Source organism: Amphiura filiformis, chromosome 19 (genome assembly GCF_039555335.1).
Source record: "Amphiura filiformis chromosome 19, Afil_fr2py, whole genome shotgun sequence".
Lineage (NCBI taxonomy): Eukaryota > Metazoa > Echinodermata > Ophiuroidea > Amphilepidida > Amphiuridae > Amphiura > Amphiura filiformis.
In genome coordinates, this window is record NC_092646.1 from 30,615,108 (window position 1) to 30,636,871 (window position 21,764).

The 21,764-nt window shown below is 35.8% G+C and overlaps 2 protein-coding genes across 2 annotated transcripts in view; one reads left to right on the top strand and one right to left on the bottom strand.

The window, feature by feature from the left end:
• Positions 1–21,764, top strand: part of LOC140141174 (cholesterol transporter ABCA5-like) — a 202,757-nt gene that overhangs the window by 42,283 nt on the left and 138,710 nt on the right. Inside the window, exons 7-8 of the mRNA XM_072162968.1 lie at positions 15,736–15,875; positions 17,727–17,917. Coding sequence (XP_072019069.1) covers positions 15,736–15,875; positions 17,727–17,917 — 331 coding nt within the window. The remainder of the gene's footprint in view (positions 1–15,735; positions 15,876–17,726; positions 17,918–21,764) is intronic.
• Positions 1,725–4,652, bottom strand: LOC140141605 (uncharacterized). The gene is made up of 2 exons (XM_072163517.1): positions 3,974–4,652; positions 1,725–3,445 (listed from the first exon to the last, which is right to left on the bottom strand). The coding sequence occupies exons 1-2, from the start codon at positions 4,650–4,652 to the stop codon at positions 2,070–2,072; spliced, it is 2,055 nt and encodes a 684-aa protein (XP_072019618.1). The 3' UTR covers positions 1,725–2,069.

Below are 21,764 nucleotides of genomic sequence, written 5' to 3' on the forward strand. Positions count from 1 at the left end.
ACAAATTACTCTTACAAATATGGCTGCATAGCATATGAAAATAATAACACAACACAGGAAGTTCAGTCCTAAAAACAGCCCAGTTGAATAAGGTGGGCCTGTTGAACTGTGTGTTAATCCACGAGTGGCATATGGTAACACTATATCATGTCTATAGGGCATCAAGTGAACTGTTACATTATGGTAACTGAGTTGATATGACAAATCTCTTGCCAATGGAAGACCAATGCATACTTCAGAGACATCATACAAATACTGATTTCCATTACTAATTGCTGCTGGAATTGAACTAAGAATAATTGCTAAAATCCATGCTACTATTACTCCAATAATGTTTGATCTACTTTTTGTTATGCTAGGATTTAGTCTTTTTAGATGGTGTTTCCATGGCCAAATAAAAGCTGACAATCTCTCAATACTTATCAAAATCAGAATAAAAAGTGAAGCTTCACCAGATAGCACAGCTAGAAAGCCTGCCAGTTTACATGTAACACTGTTACGCCAATTGTCAGCTTTTAAAGGGAATTGGTGGCTAAATTGTAGGTCAGCTATAGCAACTATGATCATATAGATACCCATAATGAAATCTGCTACAGCTAGGTTTGTAATATATATTATCTGGGGCAGTTTTTCTTTATATATGTATAACATGTATATATTTTTTTCATATAGATTATACAGCTTATCTTTATACGTATTACCATATTTGATTTCAATACAGCCGTAAACAACAACAAAACCATTAAATGCTAATGCAAAGATGCCAAGTATCCACATGGAACTTCTAACCCAGTTGTTAGTCAACAATTGCTTGCAAGTCAAGTACGGAGATTTTGGTTCAGTGGATATGCATTGATCTTGGTCGTTTGTAAAACAGCATAATTCTGGTGAATCAACTGCAATAATAGATTCATTTCCAAGACCTAGAAAGCTGTTTTGTCCTATTTTTGAAATGTTGTTGTTCCTCAAATCCAGGAGTGTTAATGCTGCTAGATTTTGAAATACTCTATTTCTTAAGGTAGTGATTCTATTTTGATCCAAATCCAGTAAAAGTAAATTGCCAAGTTCATTAAGTATTGGGATATCAGATAAATTATTGTTATTCAGCTCAAGAATCTGTAATTGTGTCAATCCATTAACTATATATTTGTCAAGTTCTGATATCATGTTGTTGCTTAAGCCTAGTTCTTTCAAATTAACTAGGTTATCAAAAATGTGTGGTGGCAAAGCTGTTAGTGGAAGTCTGTGTGTAGCATAATTTTCTAAGTTAAGCACCTGTAATTGGTGTAAGTTTTTAAATATATTCTGATCAAGCTCTGAAATAATGTTGTCATACAGATAGAGCTCTTTCAAATTGGCAAGATTATCAAACAGACCTAGTGACAATGCTGTTATCTTATTAGAATTCAGTGAAAGAATAGATAGATTTTGTAACTTGTCAAATAATTTCACATCAAGTTCAGATATCATGTTGTTATAAAGGTGTAGTTCTGTCAGACTGGTGAGATTATCAAATAGGTTTGATGGCAATGTTGTTATCTTATTAGAATGCAGCCAAAGAATAGATAGATTTTGTAACTTATCAAATAATTTCACATCAAGTTCAGATATCATGTTGTTATAAAGGTCTAGTTCCGTCAGGCTGGTGAGATTATCAAATATATCTGATGGCAATGTTGTTATCTTATTAGAATGCAGGGAAAGATGAAATAGATTTTGTAACTTGTCAAATAATTTCACATCAAGTTCAGATATCATGTTGTTATAAAGGTATAATTCTGTCAAACTGGTGAGATTATCAAATATGTCTGATGGCAAGATTGAAAGTTTATTTGTATGTAGTGAAAGAAACATCAAGTTTTTTAACTCACAGAACAAGTTGCCATCAAGATCTGATATCATGTTGCCATAGAGACTAAGTACTTTCAAGTTAGTTAAATTCTGAAATATGTCAAATGGAAGTCTGGTTATGGTATTATTATGTAACCAAAGAACCTGCATGTGATGTAAATTTTGAAATATATTCTGATCAAGCTCAGAAATATTATTTTCATACAGGTCCAGTTTTATCAAATTGGATAGATTGTCAAACAGGCGGATGGCAATGTTGTTATCTTATTAGAATGCAGCATAAGAATAGATAAATTTTCTAACTTATCAAATAATTTCACATCAAGTTCAGATATCATGTTGTTATAAAGGTCTAGTTCCGTCAGGCTGGTGAGATTATCAAATAGGTTTGATGGCAATGTTGTTATCTTATTAGAATGCAGCCAAAGAATAGATAAACTTTGCAATTTATCAAATAAATTCACATCAAGTTCAGCTATACTGTTGCTATAAAGGACTAGGTTTGTCAGACTGGTGAGATTATCAAATAGGTTTAATGGCAATGTTGTTATCTTATTAGAATGCAGCCAAAGAAGAGATAAATTTTGTAACTTGTCAAATAATTTCACATCAAGTTCAGATATTGTGTTGTTATAAAGGTATAGTTCTGTCAGACTGTTGAGATTATCAAATATGTTTGATGGCAATGTTGTTATCTTATTAGAATTCAGTGAAAGAATAGATAGATTTTGTAACTTATCAAATAATTTCACATCAAGTTCAGATATCATGTTTGAATGAAGCAATAACCGTTTTAATCTTTCAAATTTTGACAATGTACTAGGTATTGATTTGATGACATTGTCATGGAGATACAAAAGGGACAAGTTGGGAATCAGTTCAAATGTGATTTGTTTAATGTTTGCAATGGAGTTACCCTGTAGATATAAATGAGTTAGGTTCGGAAAATACTCTGACATGTTGACACTGAAATAGTGTACATTATTTTTAGATACATCTAGAATATAAAGGCTTTCACTAAAAGATTGAAAATACAAATTGGTGATTACGTTCATTCTTAAGGATACTATCTTAAGCTGTTTTAAATAGAAAAATGCATCAGAATTCACTGTAGTTATGATATTGTCTGCGAGATAAAGCACTTCCAAATTACTTAATCCAAAAAACATATCGGACGTAACTAATCTTAACTCATTCCCATTTAAAACCAATAGACTTAAATGTGCAAGACCTAAGAATGTACCTTTAGTAATATAGGAAATCCTGTTATTTGAGAGGTCCAGTACTTGAAGCTGGTTCAAACCTTTGAATGTCTCATTTTGAAGTGTTTCTAGATCATTGCTAGATACAAATAAGTAGGTGATATCTGTGAGGTTTGAGAAGGATCCGGTCTGGATGTCTTGGAGTCGTCTGCTGGAGATATCAAGTGCAGTTGTACTGCAGGTAGAGCTGGTAGGATCTGCTGCTATGAAGTATAGCAGAAGGGTTCTTGATGTGGTAGAAATAGCAGAACAGTGGATGTCAAACTGTTGATAAGCGAGTGTACATGAACACCCCATCGGACACTGCGGGAGTTTACCAACACATGTAACATCTGAGAATAAACGTGAGAAAAGCGTCAAAGTGTCTCCTCTATTATAAAGGGTTCATAAGTTCTAAGTTCCCCCAAGACCTTTTAGAGTTAGTCGAAAGTTTCAGAAAAAAAATTATAAAAGTAATTAGTAGCATATGTGATCCGCTCTGACAAAATCAGGAACAAGTCGCATTTTTGCCATTTCATGATTTGAATAAAAATATAAGCACTAAACAATAAGCTTTAAATTGATACCAATATTATGTTGCTACAGGTTGTCATTAGAAGTCGACTTTTAAAAGTTGAGCATAACGACCCTGTTTACACACAAATGAAGTCAAATTCAAATTCTGAAGTTGACTTCAGGCTTTGTGTAAACGGAATCTAAGAGTTTTTTATAATCCATAATGTGTTTTGAATGATGCTATTTATTCATTTACCACTATGTACGCAAGGAATGTACATCAATATAATTTTTGTGTTGATTGATTTAGAAGTTTTATTTTTAAAACAACATACAAAATTATATACTGTTAAAATTAAGCTTACTTGCAACAGGTAACTGCAGTGGTGGCAATTCACTTGCATCAAAAAAACGATCTAGATGTTTAAATTCCACGGCTGGGGCCAGAAATGGGTGTTGTTCCTCCAGTTCAAACTGTGTTTTGAATTCATACGTGATTGTTTGAATATCATCATAGTACTTCAGATTGGCACAAGATTGATGATCTTGATCTTGATTTAGACCAACAATATCAGAGAAGTCACAAACTGGAGGCAGTGGGTTTTCATCCATGGAAGAGTTTATAAATTGTACAGTGATCGATGCGTGGAGATGAATTTCCAGCAGATTTGTGTTAAATTCATAGCTGCATGGTTTTGCTGCGCCCGAAAATGCAACAATTTGTTCTTCTTCACATTCGCTCCTGTCATACTGGATATAGAAGTAGTTATAATAAGACCAATCTGCGTCTACAGCGAGAAGATTCATGCGTATTCCTATTCCAGGAGGTGACACAACTCTAAGGCAACTGTGATTGAGTTTGGACATGTTTAATGCTTTGGACAAGTTGGTGTAATAGGTCTCACAGCTTGTGGCATTCCAAGTCTGTACTTCCTCATCTGCTATGGCTTGGTATCGGCCATGTAGACTAGTTGTTAAGATGAACAGCAGGTTTATATTCAGTACTGCCTTGCAAACAAGGCCTGCGATGGTTATTTTGGCCATTAATGCTACTTTCTAGTTCATTTAATAGTGTCAAAATAGAATATTCTACACGATGTAACAGCATGGATCAAGTAAAGCAGTCCATTGACTGTACTTATGTAGCTTTATTGTACAAATGGGGATTTACACGGTGCTAATTTTGACCTCTTCTGCATATCACAATAAAAACCCCTTTGTTGAACTAATATTCCTAGATATGCCATTATATGGCAATAAAGAACCTTTTGTTGTTAAAAGGGATATGCACGACTTCACAGTTAGGGGCTGTGCAATAATTTTGAGCTCGGGGGGAGGTAAAATTTTCAAACGGCTCGCCAAAAATTGCTTGCCCCCCCCCTCTCGGTCCACCCAAATATCTTTGCCCTCCCTTGCACATGCCAAATTTTTGGAATCCCAATTTGAAAAACTTAAATGGTCTTTATACATGTTGCGAGCGCAGCAAGCAAGAAAATTTGTATATTTAAGAGAGATTTTCTGAGAAATACCGATGAAATGGGAAAAAGGCGGAAGATGGGGGTCAGCAAATTTCAACCATATTTTGGCAATTTAGTAAGTTTGGATAAGTGTTCACAGTAATCAGGTTTAAAAATCTGGTATGCCCCTCCTAGGAAATATGGGACCCCCTAAAATATGCCCCTAGCACATATTTCCCTGACCTGTAAAATACCGTTTTATACCATTTTTGAGCAATATTTTGGTGCCTAAGATGACCATTAATGAAAATAAATTTTTGTACACAAAATCTTTCATCCTTCGTCTTCTTGAAAAACTATAAAACAACAAATATTTATTTTGGGATGTTCCATTTATTTACAGGGAGGGGGGCCCATATTTCACATTTTACAACTTTTGAAAAAAAAACTGAAATATCCCTCTACTTTGTGACGTCATTGTAAGAGTTCCCCAATCTTTTTCAAATTGTTCATTACAGGAGAGAAGCTCTGTACATAGGTTATTCATATAATGCAATAAAAATCATGGAGACTTCTTTACTTTTCAGAAAACACAAACATGTATTTTCCCAATATATGGCATTGGTATATTGATGCTGTATATTACACCAACATCAAACGTATGATTTTTTCACTGTATCAGTCCCTTATTTTGAGTCAATAGTCAGTTATTGCTTTGAAGAGGTGATCACCACATTTAAGAATACAAATCAAGTATATGGGTGCTTCTCTTTTACAGCACATTGGTAAAATCGCCAGTAAATAATGCTCCATGAACTCCCAAGCGCGTATTTCCCCGACTTGTAAAATGCTGTTTTATACCATTTTTGAACAATATTTTTGCACCTAAGACGAGCATTTATGAAAGTAACTTTTTGTACACAAAATCTTTCATCCTTCGTCTTCTTGAAAAAAATATAAAACAACAAATATCTATATCGGGATGTTCCATTTATTTACAGGGGAGGGGGCCATATTTCACATTTTAAAAAAAAAAAAAAAAGAAGTGAAATATCCCTCTACTTTGTGACGTCATTGTAGGAGTTCCCCAATTTTTTTCATATTGTTCATTACAGGAGAGAAGCTCTGTACATAGGTTATTTATATCATGCAATAAAAATTATGGAGACTTCTTTACTTTTCAGAAAACACAAACACATGTTTTCCCCATAAACGGTATGGCATTTGTATAATGATGCTGTATATTACACCAACATCAAACGTATGATCTTTTCACTGTTGATCAGTCCCTTATCTCGAGTCAGTTATCTTGAACAGTTATTGCTTTGATGAGTTGAGCACCACATTTAAGAATACAAATCAAGTACATGGTTCCAATATCTGTGATGGGTGCTTCTTTTTTACAGCATATTGGTAACATCACCAGTAAATAATGCTCCATGAACATAAAGGCCTATATGTTAGCGTTATCACGATTATTATGATGATCACAAGCTCCTATTCTGACTTTTAATCATTTTACATGTATCAGCACTTTGGGTATAGGAACTAGGCCTACAAAGGGCCCATGCCACAAAAGTACAAAATCCTATTAACCTTGGGTGGGGGAGGGGGGTAAATCATACTAGTAGTGGGCTTTAATTGGTCATGTTTTGTTTTTCTTAAGGCGTGGTGTGGGGGTGTGCGTGTATGTCTTTTATTTGACTTTTGGCAGGGACCACCATGACCACATGGCACTCATTTGTGCCTGTATGTCTTTTATTTGAAAAGGGTGGGCCTACCGGGCAAAAATCCATTTTGACCAAATTTACCCTTTTTTTACTCTAGACTTTGAACCATGCCCGTAAACCTCATATTATAGAAAAAAGCTAGACAACAGTTTAAAAATTACATAACAATATTGATATTAATGATAAAATAGAAAAATAACATACTGTTAAAAATGAAACATGTAGATAAATTGTTTGCTCTTTTTTTACATTTTATATTTTGGTTTATTCGGGGGCACTTCCACTTCTTTTAACATGGCCGAGGCACATCCCTGCCATTTCGGATAGGGAGTGGGTTTATTCTATATTTTTGATATACAGTGTAAGCTATTCGGATAATTCAAAGGGATGGCAGTTTCCATGCCAACAGTCATTTATATTCATTCAGTCATTTTAAAGCGAATTTCCCCCGTAACATTTGGTAAATTTTCCAAAAAATTGCCCTTTGGTATAAATGGCTGTTGCCACGGAAACTGGAAATTGCCACAGGCGCAGCCGCGCAGGCATAATCTGCTGCTCGATAGTGACCTGGATATCATGAGTGCCATGTGGTCATGGTGGTCCCTGCCAAATTTCATCTCCGGTACCAGCGCGCATCAGGTGATCCACTCGGAAGGTTCCATCCACATTATCATCAAGATAAAACCTACTATGGCATCTTTTGTTGCCTCCCTTATTCCAGATGACAGCAACATTATTTTTCTGTGGCCTATGACCTCTTGCAATTCATAAGTACTCTTTAGTCATAAAATGCATGTTTTTAGTAATTTGGGGAATTTTGGCCAAAAATTGACCCATTTTCATATTACTTGCATTACAAAAGTTTGTATTACACTTTACGAGGGGGTATCAAAAAGTTTTAGAAATCGCACAGAAGTAAAAGAGCTATATCAATGAAATTTTGTCAGTGCAATCACTGGTCCTTATGTACACTATGGTGCAAAAATGGTCTCATAAGTATGTTTACTTTTTTTTTACAGGAGCTAGATGTCACTACCTGCCTATGTTACCGCATAAACAGCAAAATGGAGAAAATTGAGGCATGTAGTATGATTAAGTTCCATTTTAAGGGTTACAGTGCCCAGAAAATCTGTGATGAAATAAAATTCCTTTTCCAAAGAGCGACAGTGACATATCACAATCACCACCGAAGATAACTTTCATTTCATCATCAATTTTCTAGGCACTGCAACCCTTCAAAAGCAGGACCTTAATAATGCTGCTTGCCTCAATTTTCTCAATCTTGCAGTTTATGCGCAGTAACTGGGGCAGCGGGTTATTGGCATCTAGTGCCACCTGTAAAAAAGTAAACATACCTATGAGACCATTTTTGAACCAAATGTACATAAGGACCAATGATTGCACTGACAAAATTTCATTGATATAGCTCTTTCACTTCTGGTCGATTTCTAAAACTTTTTGATACCCCCTCGTATGTTATTGATATACATGGATTCTTTATTTTTAGGCCACATATATTAGGAGAATTCAAAGAGAGTTTCCATGGCAACAGCCATTTATACTAATTTTTAATTGGCCAGTGAATTGAGCAAATTTCCGGTAAATAAAAACATGCTATTTTATTTATATCACTCAAATGGATATGAATATGAAATTATTTAATACAAGAAAGGTAGACCTTCTCCGAGTTACTGCGAACGGCGCCAGTTTTGATAATAGTTTTGGTATAGAAATAGTAGCGTCACTTTTCAACAGTTCCAATAAAAAATCTGATTCTGTAAAGATAGCCATGAAATTAAAGCTAATTTTAAATTCGCGATATAATACACATTTTATGGCAAATTATTAAAATTAAAAATTTATATATTTTTTTTAAATTTAACAGTCCTCAAAGTAAATTGTATAAATATGATGATATGTACTTAAGGTGGTACTACACCTCTTGATAAATGTGTGACTATTTTTGCATTTTTCTCAAAAACAAATAAAACACTGGTAATAAAAGTTATGTATATTATAGGGGCAAGGAATCCAGTTACTACACTGGAATTTCAGGGACTCAAGATAAGTATATTGATTTATTGATCAAATATTGGTTTTCCCTCATTTTTGACTCCACAACTGTTGTCTGTGCTGAAATAAAATTTTCAGTGCAGTAGTTGTACTCCTTGCCCCTATAATTATACATATCTTACTTGTCACCAATGCGCTATAATCTGTGAGAAAAATGCAAAAATAGGCACAAAATTGGCCAGGGGTGTAGTACCACCTTAAAGCCGACGATCAATTGAAAATTTTGACCTTAATCTGATATAGATATTTTTCCCAAAACACCAAAGCAAGTTAGGTCTTTTTGGGAAAAATCCGAGCCCTTAAATGAAAATGTATTCTTTATTTAATACAACTAGAAAGGATATAAAAATTGAAAAATATTGCCACGCATGGTAGAAAATGCCACTTAAAAATGTTGATTTTTACATGCTTTGCAATATGATGGAGCATGCAGAGAGAGAGAGAGAGAGAGAGAGAGAGAGAGGAGGGGAGAGAGAGGAGGAGGAAGAAGTTCATAGGAACCTCAATACAAATCCCAAAATCAATTGAATGTCAGCAGCATTATTGGTATTTCAAAAATTAGGAATCATAGACAAATAAGCATTTTTATGTTTATCATAATAACACCCCTACTTGATGAATGTATCATTCCAATATTACTATTGTCTTTGTTGTTCACTACATGTGATAGAAAATAATTGTAGCCTATATCTACCTTGGAAGAAAGAGATAATATTCATTTCAGGATGCATATAGCATGATGCAATTTTTAAATCAAAACAGAGGGAATTGTAGTACTGACACGGGGTATTGACACCCAACAAATAATGGAATAGTCCTTTTCTAAGCATTTCCACAGCAAAATTTAGGCCCCAAACTTATTACATAACAGTATTGTTGATGTTGTTTACTTCTAATATGCTCACGTTTTATCCAATTTCTTTTCAAACATGGAAAATCACCGAACATGAGTTTATAGCTTAGAAATGTTGCGGTTGCATTTTCTGAAAACATGGAAAAAGGGCATGAAATAAGATGTGCTCATTTTAAAACGGAAAAAGTCTCCATGATTTTTATTTGCTCAATTGTTTGGCCTATATTTACGTTATCCAACATATCAATAACTTTTACAAAAATACTGGGGAACTCTCACAATCATCTTGTAAACTTGGCTTCAAAATTGCTAAAAAGGCCATTACACCCCTCTCTGAAAATGGAACAATCCAAACTTTTTCTAAAGAATTTGTAATTGCTCTGTCGAGACAAAATGTGCATAATTACTGTGAAGTATAAATAAATTGTCTGCACATTGGTGTTATTACGTGGCTCTAGTCGAAAGTTAGCGCAAATTTCGAAGTTTTTGTGTCTGAGAAGACAATCCTAGGGGTTCATTTTGAGGGGGTCCAGTATCTCCCAGTGGGGGTCCTCAAATTTTTTAATACCTCCACTGTAAATACTCATGGACACATGTTTGATTGACAAAATATGAACAAAATTTGCTGACCCCCATCTTCCACCTACCATCTGAGTCTATCGGATAAACTCTCTTAAACGTTTCCATACAGTTTTCCTAAGCCTTTTTAGAGCGTTTTATTTAAAAGGCGCCCCAAGAATGTGTGCCAAAAATCACTTGTCCCCCCCCCCCTCTCAGCTTGCCAAAATTGCTTATCCCCCCTTTCTTCTCGCCAACAATTTCTTGCCCCCCCCCCCCAATTTTACCCTCCCCCAGGGCTCATAATTAATGCACAGCCCCTTACACAGGTGTATGAAATGTTGCAGGTCAGGTGTAGGGCAAAGAGATATGCATTTATAGAATAAAACAGAATTTTCCAATGAAATACATGTACTTAAGGTTATCTGAAGAAACGTATAAAAACGTATAAAAGACGTATAAAGTTGTTCTCTAAAACAGAGTTTTCTCAGTAATCAAATATCGCAGCGAGTGAAATGTTGGTGCATTGGATGTAGCTTAACATTTGTGTGTGTGTTATATACAATTTTTAGAATAAATTTTAAAATCCTTCGTTTAAAGCATTTTTACGCACCATGTTCACAAATTCAAAAACACGTTCCATGACGGTTTTTTCAAATGTGCGCCCCGTATAAATCCCCGCCGAGTGATTGTTTTCTTCTTTTTCGTATTGTACTACAAATCGATCAAAGAAATAATGTTGCCATGGGGAAGAACCAAATACAGTACCGATTAAATTTTAAAAGCCCGTTTTTGGGGAAATTTTGGAGAATTTGCTTGAGAAAAAGCTGGTTTGTGAAATTATCGATATCTTGATTACGGGACGTTAATTTAGACATCTGAATACCTACATTATTTCTCAACATTCTGCCAATTGCTATTCCATTTGATTTTCACTCCAAATTGAAGCTAGTTTTGCAAAAACGAGGTTTTTCTCCATCGGGTTAGTCCAAAATTTCAGCGCCGACATGCGTGTTTATTCTAAGAGCCATTATGCGGACGCAATTGTAATCACGTCATTGCGTCAAATTATAATTATATATCCCCTTTGAGGACAATCAATTGCGTAAGCTGATGTGTGGCCGAGCGGATAGAGCGTTGGACTTTGAATCTATTATGATTAATTTTTGTGGGTTCGAGTCCCGTGTGGCTGAAATTTCATTTTTTCCTCTTTTCTCATTTTTACTTCTGTTCTTCCCTCTTTTCTTTCTCCTTTTCTTTTTCATTTCTTTTTTTTTTTCTTTCTTTCTTTCTTTCTTTCTTTCTTTTTTTTTTTTTTATTCACTATTTCTTTATTCTTTCTTGCTCCTTTCTTTTATAGTTTTTGTATATTTGATTGATTTGCTGACTACAGTGATTGATTGTTTTTCACTTTATATAATTCAGAAATTAGTAGGCCTGCTAAGTCTGTCTTGTTCAATATTCCCAAATTCGATTTACAAATAATTGCTTTGTGATGTTGTTGTTGATGTTATTTATTTATTTCATCAAAGATATCAAAGCTCTATCAACACATTTTCTAGACGGTGGCGTATCTTCATGGGGCGGGCATAGGGGCCAGAGGAAGTGCCCCAATCGATTTTAAAATTTATAAAATCCTCATGAAAATTGCCAAAACGGCTTGTGCCCCCCGCATCACGAGCTCCGGGCACGAAGCTGAACCAAGTTTCATGTCTTGACCGTGGATCGATATTCTATTATAATTATAAAGTAGGCTTATACCTCCCGGTACGCTTGTTCATTTTCTGCATGGCTGTTTCTGTTATGAACTTACGCCCCTCTGAAATCAAGCGCATGAAACACCTTTCGGCTAACCTTAATTTCACACTTAAATCATATGCCTTTATTAAAAAAGTAATTTATCGTGTTAAGATATGAAAATATTTTAATGAGAGTTCTACAGCATTACTTGATTGTCAGATGAAGAGCTTGTTTCCAAACCATGTTAAGTCCACAACCACATGTTTCTCATTTTCTTGTGTGATACAATCACAATTACTTTGGCAAGTTTGACATTAGCAACAATGAGTTGTACCATCAACAAGCCCAGACTGCAACAAGCCATTATTTACCACAAAAATGCTGAATATCAATATGCAGACTTGTTCTCATTTGGGAACCAAAGGCCTGACACAGGATTGTTACTGTGCATCCATCCACTGTTTGCTTTGTAATGGTGCATCAAACTGAAATTACTATACCTATAGCATCACAACCCATTGCAATATCACACAGGTAAATCAGAAACATGTGTTTGTGAACTTGGTTTGGAAACAAGCTCTTCAAATAATGAAGTTTCAGGTTTTTATATTTGTTTTTACACCAAACTAAGTTTGTCCTTTCTATTTACAAGCCGACGACGAATGTCGGCTTGTTCTGTCTTCTTCCAACGACGAACGTCGGCTTGTTCTGTCTTCTTCCAATTCTTTCTTCTTCTTTCTTTCCTCTGGCAACCTCGTGACATTTTGCGTGATTTGCCACGTTTCGCCCTAGCTCTCTTATGCTTCGACAGATTTCCATAGGCGTAGATCCCGGGGGGGATGGGGGGGATTTATCCCCCCCAATATTTTGCCAGGGGGGATGCTCCATACAATCATCCCCCCCAATGTTGACGCCTGAATATAGGTTTCTGACCAAATTTATCTCACATTTGCCCATTTTAGCCCCAAAAGTGCAAATTTTGGCGCTTTGCCAGCATTTATTCAACTTTTGCACCATATTTCATCAGTTTAGCTTCAAAATAGCAAAATTTTTCGCGCGCTTCGCGCATTTGTAACATCAACTTATTCTTTCGCTAAAAGGTGCTGCATTCACTATTCTTCAAGAATTTTTTTCAACACCATCCCCCCCAATGTCAAAAAGAAATCTACGCCACTGCAGATTTCAACCATACTTGAGCCAAATGACCACTGGACTAGGCCAAACCTTACATTTGACTTTGACCTGACTGTGACCTTTGACCATGACCTTATGGCCAAAAATGTTGATAAAAATAAAAAATGCTACTCCTTCCACAAATTACATGCAATGATCATGTGACTCATGCATATGAATCAACATGTGGCAGTGCTTAAAACCTATCAAAAGAATTGAGGTCAAAGGTCATTAAGTGGTCATTTCCGGTAAAAGTCTGAAAAATTTGTAAAAAATATTCAAAAAATCACTGTCTTTGCAAATTATATAGCAGAGAGTCGCCATTAACACACATGCATCGCTACTAGCCAGGGTCTTTAGGATGCCTACAGTTTTGGGGTCAAAGGTCATTAAGGGGTTACTTCCGGTCAAAAACTAAAATTATCAAAAATGTTCAAAAAAATTTTATCTCTTAATGTAAACAGACCAGAGTAATATAACCATCATACATGAATCAGTGCTACCTGATGTATGCATGGTATTTTTATTTTGGGGGTCAAAGGTCATTAAGGGGTCACTTCCTGTTTTTAGCTAAATAACTTTAAGAATTTTTATCTTAACAACTAAACATAGTAGAATTTTTTATTTAAAATTGGAACAATGCATTTTGTCAGTGTACGTAAGGTTTTTTTTCCATTGAAGTCAAAGGTCATTAAGGGGTCAAAAGGTCAATCAAAATTTAAAAAAATCAAAATCCATGTATAAGTTCCGATTAAGCTGAAATTCACCAGGAATCTTTCTTATGACTTCCTAAGCACAATGCAAGAGCAGTTGACCCCATCCGTGACCCAAGGGTCAAGTTATAGGGGTCAAAGGTCAAATTTCGAAATTGGTCCAATCGAGCTCAAATTCAACAGGAATTATTCTTACGACATTCTAAACATGTTAAAATATACCCCGTAATAATATTTATGACCCCAAAGGTCAAAGTTTAGGGGTCAAAGGTCAACTGCGGCGGCTTGTACTCAGAATCTGTTGACTCTAGTTCATATCATTGTAGTTCTGTATTTCTCAATAATGACATTTTTTTGTCTTGCCTGAAAGGAGGAGACTATATAATCACTTTTCCGGCTGTTTGTAGGGATATGGGGGAGGCTGTTTGTGGGTGTGTGTGGGGGTGTATATGTATGTATATGACAAATTGATTTAAGTTTTGTAGAAATACTCTCAGGTTCAAATCCTATTGGAACCAAGCTATAATGAAAGACAAAGATAAAAAGACTAGTTTGCGTCTGACGTCATCTGTCAATCAAACTCCGAGCACGGTTTGTTTACAAGTGTCGTGATGATATGAGTTGCTGAACACGGTGGTAAAACCGGGCGCCTAATTGTTAATTTTGCACCTTTAAACATACAAACCATCTCAAAAGTTAGGTCTTTATACTAGGAAACTTTCTTTGGTGAAGGCACCATGTCAACAATGCCTAGAAAAGTTGCTTTTTGCCTTAGTACATAATTTTTCGAATTTTTCGCCATTCATTGCTATTCCTTTTCTCCGATCGGCACCAGTCAGATGAATCGACCTTCCTTATAAGCGCTATTAGCCAATCAAGGATCGTAGATAATTTGATTGACAGTGACGTCAGACGCAAACTAGTCTTTTTATCTTTGTCTTTCATTATACACTATGGGTACATTCATATACTGCTGATATCAAAGGTCACATATGGAGGTCATAGGTCACTTGAGGTTGACTTGTAAAATGGTATATTCTTGTTTAAACTTGTATATTTTGCTATTGCTATGGATGAAAAAAGTGATAGCCTCATATCCCATGATGGCTACTACTCATACTGTTCTATGGGCTGTTGTGAAATACATTTTGTTTAAAACCAAAGTGCAAACATGGATATGAGCGCAAATCACCTCCAAACATTGGAATCAGATTATTTGGTGCAGGTGTTTAATAATATAGGTACAAAACACAATAATAAAAATTTGACCACGTACCTGTAATACATAAAATAGTGTAATCATTAACTTTGTGCTCCTCTCACTAATTCAGCTATTCCAGTTAAAATCCATACATCCCCTATGGAAGGCATGATCGTAATCTCCCACACAAGGTGTGTGAATTTCAAATGGGGTTACCTGAATGGGTGACTCATCTGAAGTCTACACCCCCTGTGTGAGAGATTAAGGTCATGTCTTCCACAGGGGGAGTATGGATTTCAACTGGAATACCCCATCCTGCCAGTGTCTGTCTTTCTCTCGTATGTTTTATAAAGGCCCTGCATGCTTTTATTGATTGGCTCCAAACAAAGGATTTGAACCAGTGTCCTTCACCGTAATCATAGCACAGTGCAGTCCATTCAATCAAATGTTGTCGTCAACCTATTTGATTGTAGTGCAATTGTTATGTGTGTGAGATGAACTGTCACGGTAGATTGCAATCATGCTTTTGTTGAATCCATTTGAGTAGTCCGCCATATTTATTGTATGATACGTTGTATGCACAACCTCTATTGAAGTTTAACCTCATACTCTTATTTTGTTTTCAACAGGGTGGCTTGGGCTGTGACCTATCAGGTTATTATTGCAGTGGCATCAATATTCATCGTAGCACTGAGTTACGCCATTGGCATCTTCAGAAAGGGCAACCCCTTCCTTATTTATCTCAATTTCTTCTTTTACGGATCATCAAGTAAGTTCCTTGTTTTGTTTCTTTTTAGACTTTTATCTGTGAGTCTCATGTCAGAGACAATGGGGCAATCTATGGAGCCCAAAATCCTCATCAGCGTGTACTTCCCATATCAAAATCCGCACATGTCTACGGTACATGTAGTCTGGTATATACGGGAATTTAACGATGGACCCCCCCACCAGGACCAAAGCATCAAGCCAAAAAATCATATTTTTTACGCTTTTTGGTCAAAAAAGATCCAAACTTTGGGAAGGAAGTGCACTTTTCACAAACTTGCCCCCCCCTCCCTGGAAAAAGGTTCACTTTTTCAAAATCAACACCTCTCCCCAAAAAATCCTGCATACAGGCCTGGTGTCTGGTATTTATTCCTAGCTATTATGTAAAAAGACACATGTAGCAGCTGACAAGTGCATACTTTTGATATAGGTGTACACATTTAAAAACAGCAGTAGCTCATCATGTAGCACATTACTAGAGGACGCAGTCTTTGATACCAGCACTTATACGATTTCGGCTGGATGTCTCCAAACAGTCTTTCTACCCGATTGCAGTCCCTCTCTGCAAAAGCTTGCCATCAACTGTAGTTGAGGCTACCACACTGGAGTGGAGGCATTCAAGCAGAGCCTCTCCAGGGTCCACTTCGCACCTACAGACCTTACCTTTTGAGGCGAGCGATCACTCTCGCTAGCCACCGCTGGCCCAAACTCAATTTCTAGTGAGTAATTTTCCACTCTTTCCATAGACACTAAATATCGTTCGCTGCAAATCGCCCACCCAATTGAAATCAGTATCAATTTACATTCCGTTCAATTTCAGCATTTTCAATGTATTTGATTTACCGTAATACATTAGCCTTAATCCCTGAATACATAATAAAGGGTGTCAACAGTGTGTAATTGTTTCATATTGGTATGAATGATCTTTCAGACCTAGAGAGTGATTCGACCACTCGCCTAGCATCATGCTAGCGAGTGATTGACTACACCTGCACCTCTGTATAGCACCCTTTCCTTATGAACTTTTTGATAACATGAGTTTCCCATCAACATTTTTCTCTGGTGTGATAATACTAGTGGTGGTCAGCAACAACCTGTAAAGTGTGCTGAGGCTTGTGGATCATTCAATGTCAAGGCGTTGTGCCTGTGTGTAGCGCACTATAAATCACTGCGCTTTAAAAAAAAAAAAAAATTATGTCCGCCATATCTCCAAAAGGCTAATGGAGGGATGCATTTGTTTAAAAAGAGAAGCATTATAAGGTGCAGGAAAAGTTCAATTTACACAATCACTATAGTGTATCTCAGCTCCAGTTGAGAGTAACACCATGTTGGATTTCACAGTGGCAAATAAAGTTTTTTTTTTTGTTATCATCATCTTTGTATGTTTCTACATAATAATGATAAGGATATAGCCTAAAGGTTCACATTTTTAGAAACGAAATGATGTAAGGAATCCAACTAGTATGACAAACATCTGCAATAGGAACATTTTTTGAGAAATTTGTTTTACTTTACTGCCTCAAGGAAGGCATACGGACTATAGTAAGGCGATAGAAACAAATTAGTTCGATCTTTCCATCGACCATCGATGCTTGGTCAATCCTTATTATTTATGAAATCAATTGATTTACTATTGTTAATTGGGATAAAATAGTAATTTGTGCCTGTAGTGATATTGACCAATATAAATTTAGCATTAATTCTGACCAATTAGTTGATAGTTCATTAATAACAAGCATCGAAGCAACATCGATGGTTGATCCAAAGATCAAACAAATTTATCTCTGGTGCCTAAAAAGTAAAAGTTCTATTTGCACGTCACTAATCTGTAGACCTATTTTTGTTCTCCTCACAGTTGTAACAATATCATTCATGTTGACGCCATTTTTCAACAAGGGCCTCACGGCTGGTGCCGCCGGTAGTTTCTTCACATTGCTGATATCTCTTGCTTACATACCACTGGGACTAATAGAGGGAATCGCACCGGCCATACAATGGGCTATGTGTTTATTCGCACCCATTTCTATGGCACTTGCTATGGATAAGGTAAGTTGATATATGTGATCAGCTCCAACAAAACCCAGAACAAGTCACCAGGCATATTTTTGAGTTATAGGCCTTTAAAGATGACATACCCATAAAAAATGAAATTTTGGACTTCTTAACTTCATGGTATTTGACTGTGGGATGAAGTGGACTTTCAAATCCTTGAAAGTACTGGTTAAAAATAGGTTTATTTAATCAATAAATAACAGTTGAACTATGATAATCCCTTATCCCTATTCAATCATGTGTAAGGCAGGAAACTAATTATTGGTCAAAATATCAATGTATCATTTACAAAATTATCCATATCTTGAAAAGTATTGATGCTATTTATAAAACTTTGGTGTCATTTTAAAGCTTATTGTCTAGTGCTTACATTTTTATTCAAATCATGAAATGACAAAAGTACGACTTGTTCTTGGTTTTGTCAGAACGGGTCACATATTGGAAGACTCATTGCCACACGCTGTTTTTTACAATCACTTTTTTTCTAGGCAACTTTGTTTTATAACCATGCATGTTTTAGCTATAGCTCCCTCTCCAGAAGTATTTAATTATATTTGTACTTGCACAAGTGGCAGTTGATGTGAATTTTGTTACACATTTGTTACAAGAACGGCACAGCATCGAATTGTGTAATAAAATTTACACACAATGCTAATTGAGCAAGTGCATATGCAATGCACTAGTTTTCAAGAGGGGGCTATACGAAATATTTTTTTATGTATTGTATGTCACTGGTATGTATGGTCTTTTCAAAAATAAAATGTCCATCTGAAACAGGTGTAGGGTGCCCTCAATTGAAGGCTCACTGATATTACTTAAGCTGTACCCATCTACAATCTATGTACAATAACACGTAAACTACGCACTCATGGCACTACGAGTTCATTCATAAAAATATTATCTGATAAATCTCGAGGATAAATCAATATGCACAGCTTATGTAAAGTCAGTAAGCCTTAAGGGATCTGGAATGAGCGTTTTGAGCGTTTCGACAGTATTTTTGTAAGAAAAGAAAGAACATCAGACGTATCGAATTGCATTCTGAATACGAAGCATGTCTTTCAGATATCAAATAATTTTCATTTTTTGAAATTCACGATATAATACAAATTTTATGACAAATTATTAAAATTTGATATTTTTCAAAGTTTTGATATATAACAGTCCTCGAAATAAATTTTATAAATCTAATGATATATTCTTAAAGTGTATGTAGCTGGGAGGAAAAGCCGACGATCAATTGAAAACTTGACCTTTTATATTGAAGATATGGATTTTTTTCCCAAAAAGACCTATTTTTTTGTTTTTTTAAAAAAAAAAATCCCACCTACATACACTTTAAGTATAAATCATCAGATTTATAACGTTTACTTCGAGTACTGTTAAATATCAAAAATATCAATTTTTAATCATTTGTATTACATTGCGAATTTCAAAAAATCAAAATTATTTTATATCAGAAGGACATTCTTTGTATTCAGAATGCAATTCGATATGTCTGATGTGCTCTAATGTCCCACAATAAATACTGTCCAAACGTTCATACCCCTTCCCTTAAAGTGAGGGTTTAAAATTTAAAAATTTAAAATCCACACTACCCCTGTGGAAGATTTTGGAAATATCGTCCACAGAGGGAGGATGAATTTGAAATGGAACGAACACATTAGGCAGCTCCATTTGAATTTCATACACCCTGTGAGAAAGATCCAACCTGAATCTTCCACTGAGGGAGGGTGAGTTTCAAATGGAGCTGCTAATGTGATCATTCCATATGAAATTCATACTCCGACTGTGGTTGATATTTCTAAAATTGGTGCTATCCTTTCCTCTGCCTTATAAGTTGATATGTTTATTGCCAAAGCTTTTTGGCTTGAATCTGTTAATCAAATCTTGAATAAATTTTTCCTAAAAAGATTTGTGTGGAATTCAAATCAATTGTTGATTCTTGAACTTTTTCAAAGTCTGCACAGTAAATTATTTGGCACATCACCTGCAGGGTCTGATCCAGGAATTTTCAATGGGGGGGCACCGATGCCCACACAAAGTCAGGTGCCGCCCTGCCAAAAAGGGGGGGGGGGGGCACATGCCAGGTGTGCCCCCCCCCCCCTTAAATCTGCCCCTGACCTGATGGTGTCACCAAGGATTTTGAGATCCAAGCTGGAGTTCTGCAGGGAGACACTCTGGCAGCATTACTCTTTATCGTAGTCCTTGATTATGTTCTAAGGAAGGCTATGGAAGGCGATGAAGAGCGACTTGGCTAGCCAAGGAAAAGTAGGGGAATAGGCCCGCGCTCAATCACAGACCTGGATTTTGCAAACGATATTGCTCTTCTGGCCGACAATCTCCAAGACGCAGAAGAACTGTTACATCTTGTTGAAGCTGCTGCACAGAAACTAGGATTAGGAATGAATGCCAAGAAGTCTTAAAGCTATGCTGTACAAGGAAACTCCGTCTTTAATAAAAACATTGGACGGAAGTGAATTGGAAATAGTGTATGACTTCAAATATGTAGGTGTATGGACTGCCAGTAGTAAGAAGGACTTTAACATCAGAAAGGCACTTGCTTCAAAAGCATGCAACAGCATGGACAAGATCTGGAAAAGTAATCTGCCAAGAGACCTAAAGATCAAGTTATTTACCACCACTGTACATAGAATCTGTACTAACATACATGTACGGTGCTGAAACATGGGCAATAACATCCAAACCTTCTGATGTTATTTTTGCTCTAATAATCAAAGTTCAATTCTGTGAAATGTTAGCCTTATTGAATATACACTTTGACTTTGATAAAAAATAACAAAGATCTTTTAACAGAATGAAAAGGGCAGGTCGGTGATTCGTGCTAGATATTAATTTTCTTAACATAAGTCATAATGTAGAGTCCGAAGTTTTCCGTTTTACGGAAAATGGGAAAAAATCACGGAATGGGAGGTACAACACGGAAAATGACATTTTTGTATGACGTGACAAAAATTGTTAAAAGATAAGATAAATAAATGTTAAAAACAATCTTGAGCTGTGTGTGTCAATATTTATGAAAAAATATACTGTCTAATAATACCGAAATAAACAGGCGGCGGATGACATGATCGAGCCGGCAACTTGTGAAACCGCCCGGCCGTATGGCATTTTTCAATATACTTGGTTAGTTTTGTGGGGTTCATTATCGAACCCCAACGGTTTTAGCTTGTATTTATATTATTTATCAACATAGGCCTATTTGTTTGTGATATTTCAAGCGTTTTAAAATTTCAAAATAATCCCCTCAATTACACGGTTGTGATGAAAATTGACTGAATTTAGAGAATGCAATGCGGCCACCACCTGGAAATAAAGGTATACTACCAAGGCATGAACCCTCTATCTATCCAAACATTGTAACAGTCGGCCTATTATCGTGGGAATATTCCAATCAGAGCATATTGATCGCGATATTGAAAGCTTTATTTTGACATTACCATGATTAATATCATTCATAATCATTGTTTATACATTTTAAGCTTTATTCATAAAACATGGATTTACAAATTTTACAACACGGATTACAACACGGAAAATGGAGTTTAGAAAACGGTAAACTTCGGACTCTATCATAATGTTGTGATTGCCGGAGACCAAAATGCAATTAAGTTCAGGAAAAATCAATAGTGGTGTTTATATTGTAGATAATGACAAGGTGGTAAAAAGTTTCATGTTTTCTTTTTTTTAACACATCAACAGAAACAATTGGAAACATTATATAATTTAACAATGCAGTAATAATATTATATAAATGACACTTATGTAACTTGTTCTCCCAAGGTCAGTTCAGTAAAAAGGTCTTTTCCCCTCTCTCTCT

Coding starts and splice junctions, on each gene's coding strand:
- LOC140141605 (XM_072163517.1), bottom strand. CDS start 4,652: ATGGCCAAAATAACCATCGCAGGCCTTGTTTGCAAGGCAGTACTGAAT. Junction 3,446..3,973: donor ACTGCAGTTACCTGTTGCAA/GTAAGCTTAATT, acceptor GTTTATTCTCAG/ATGTTACATGTGTTGGTAAA.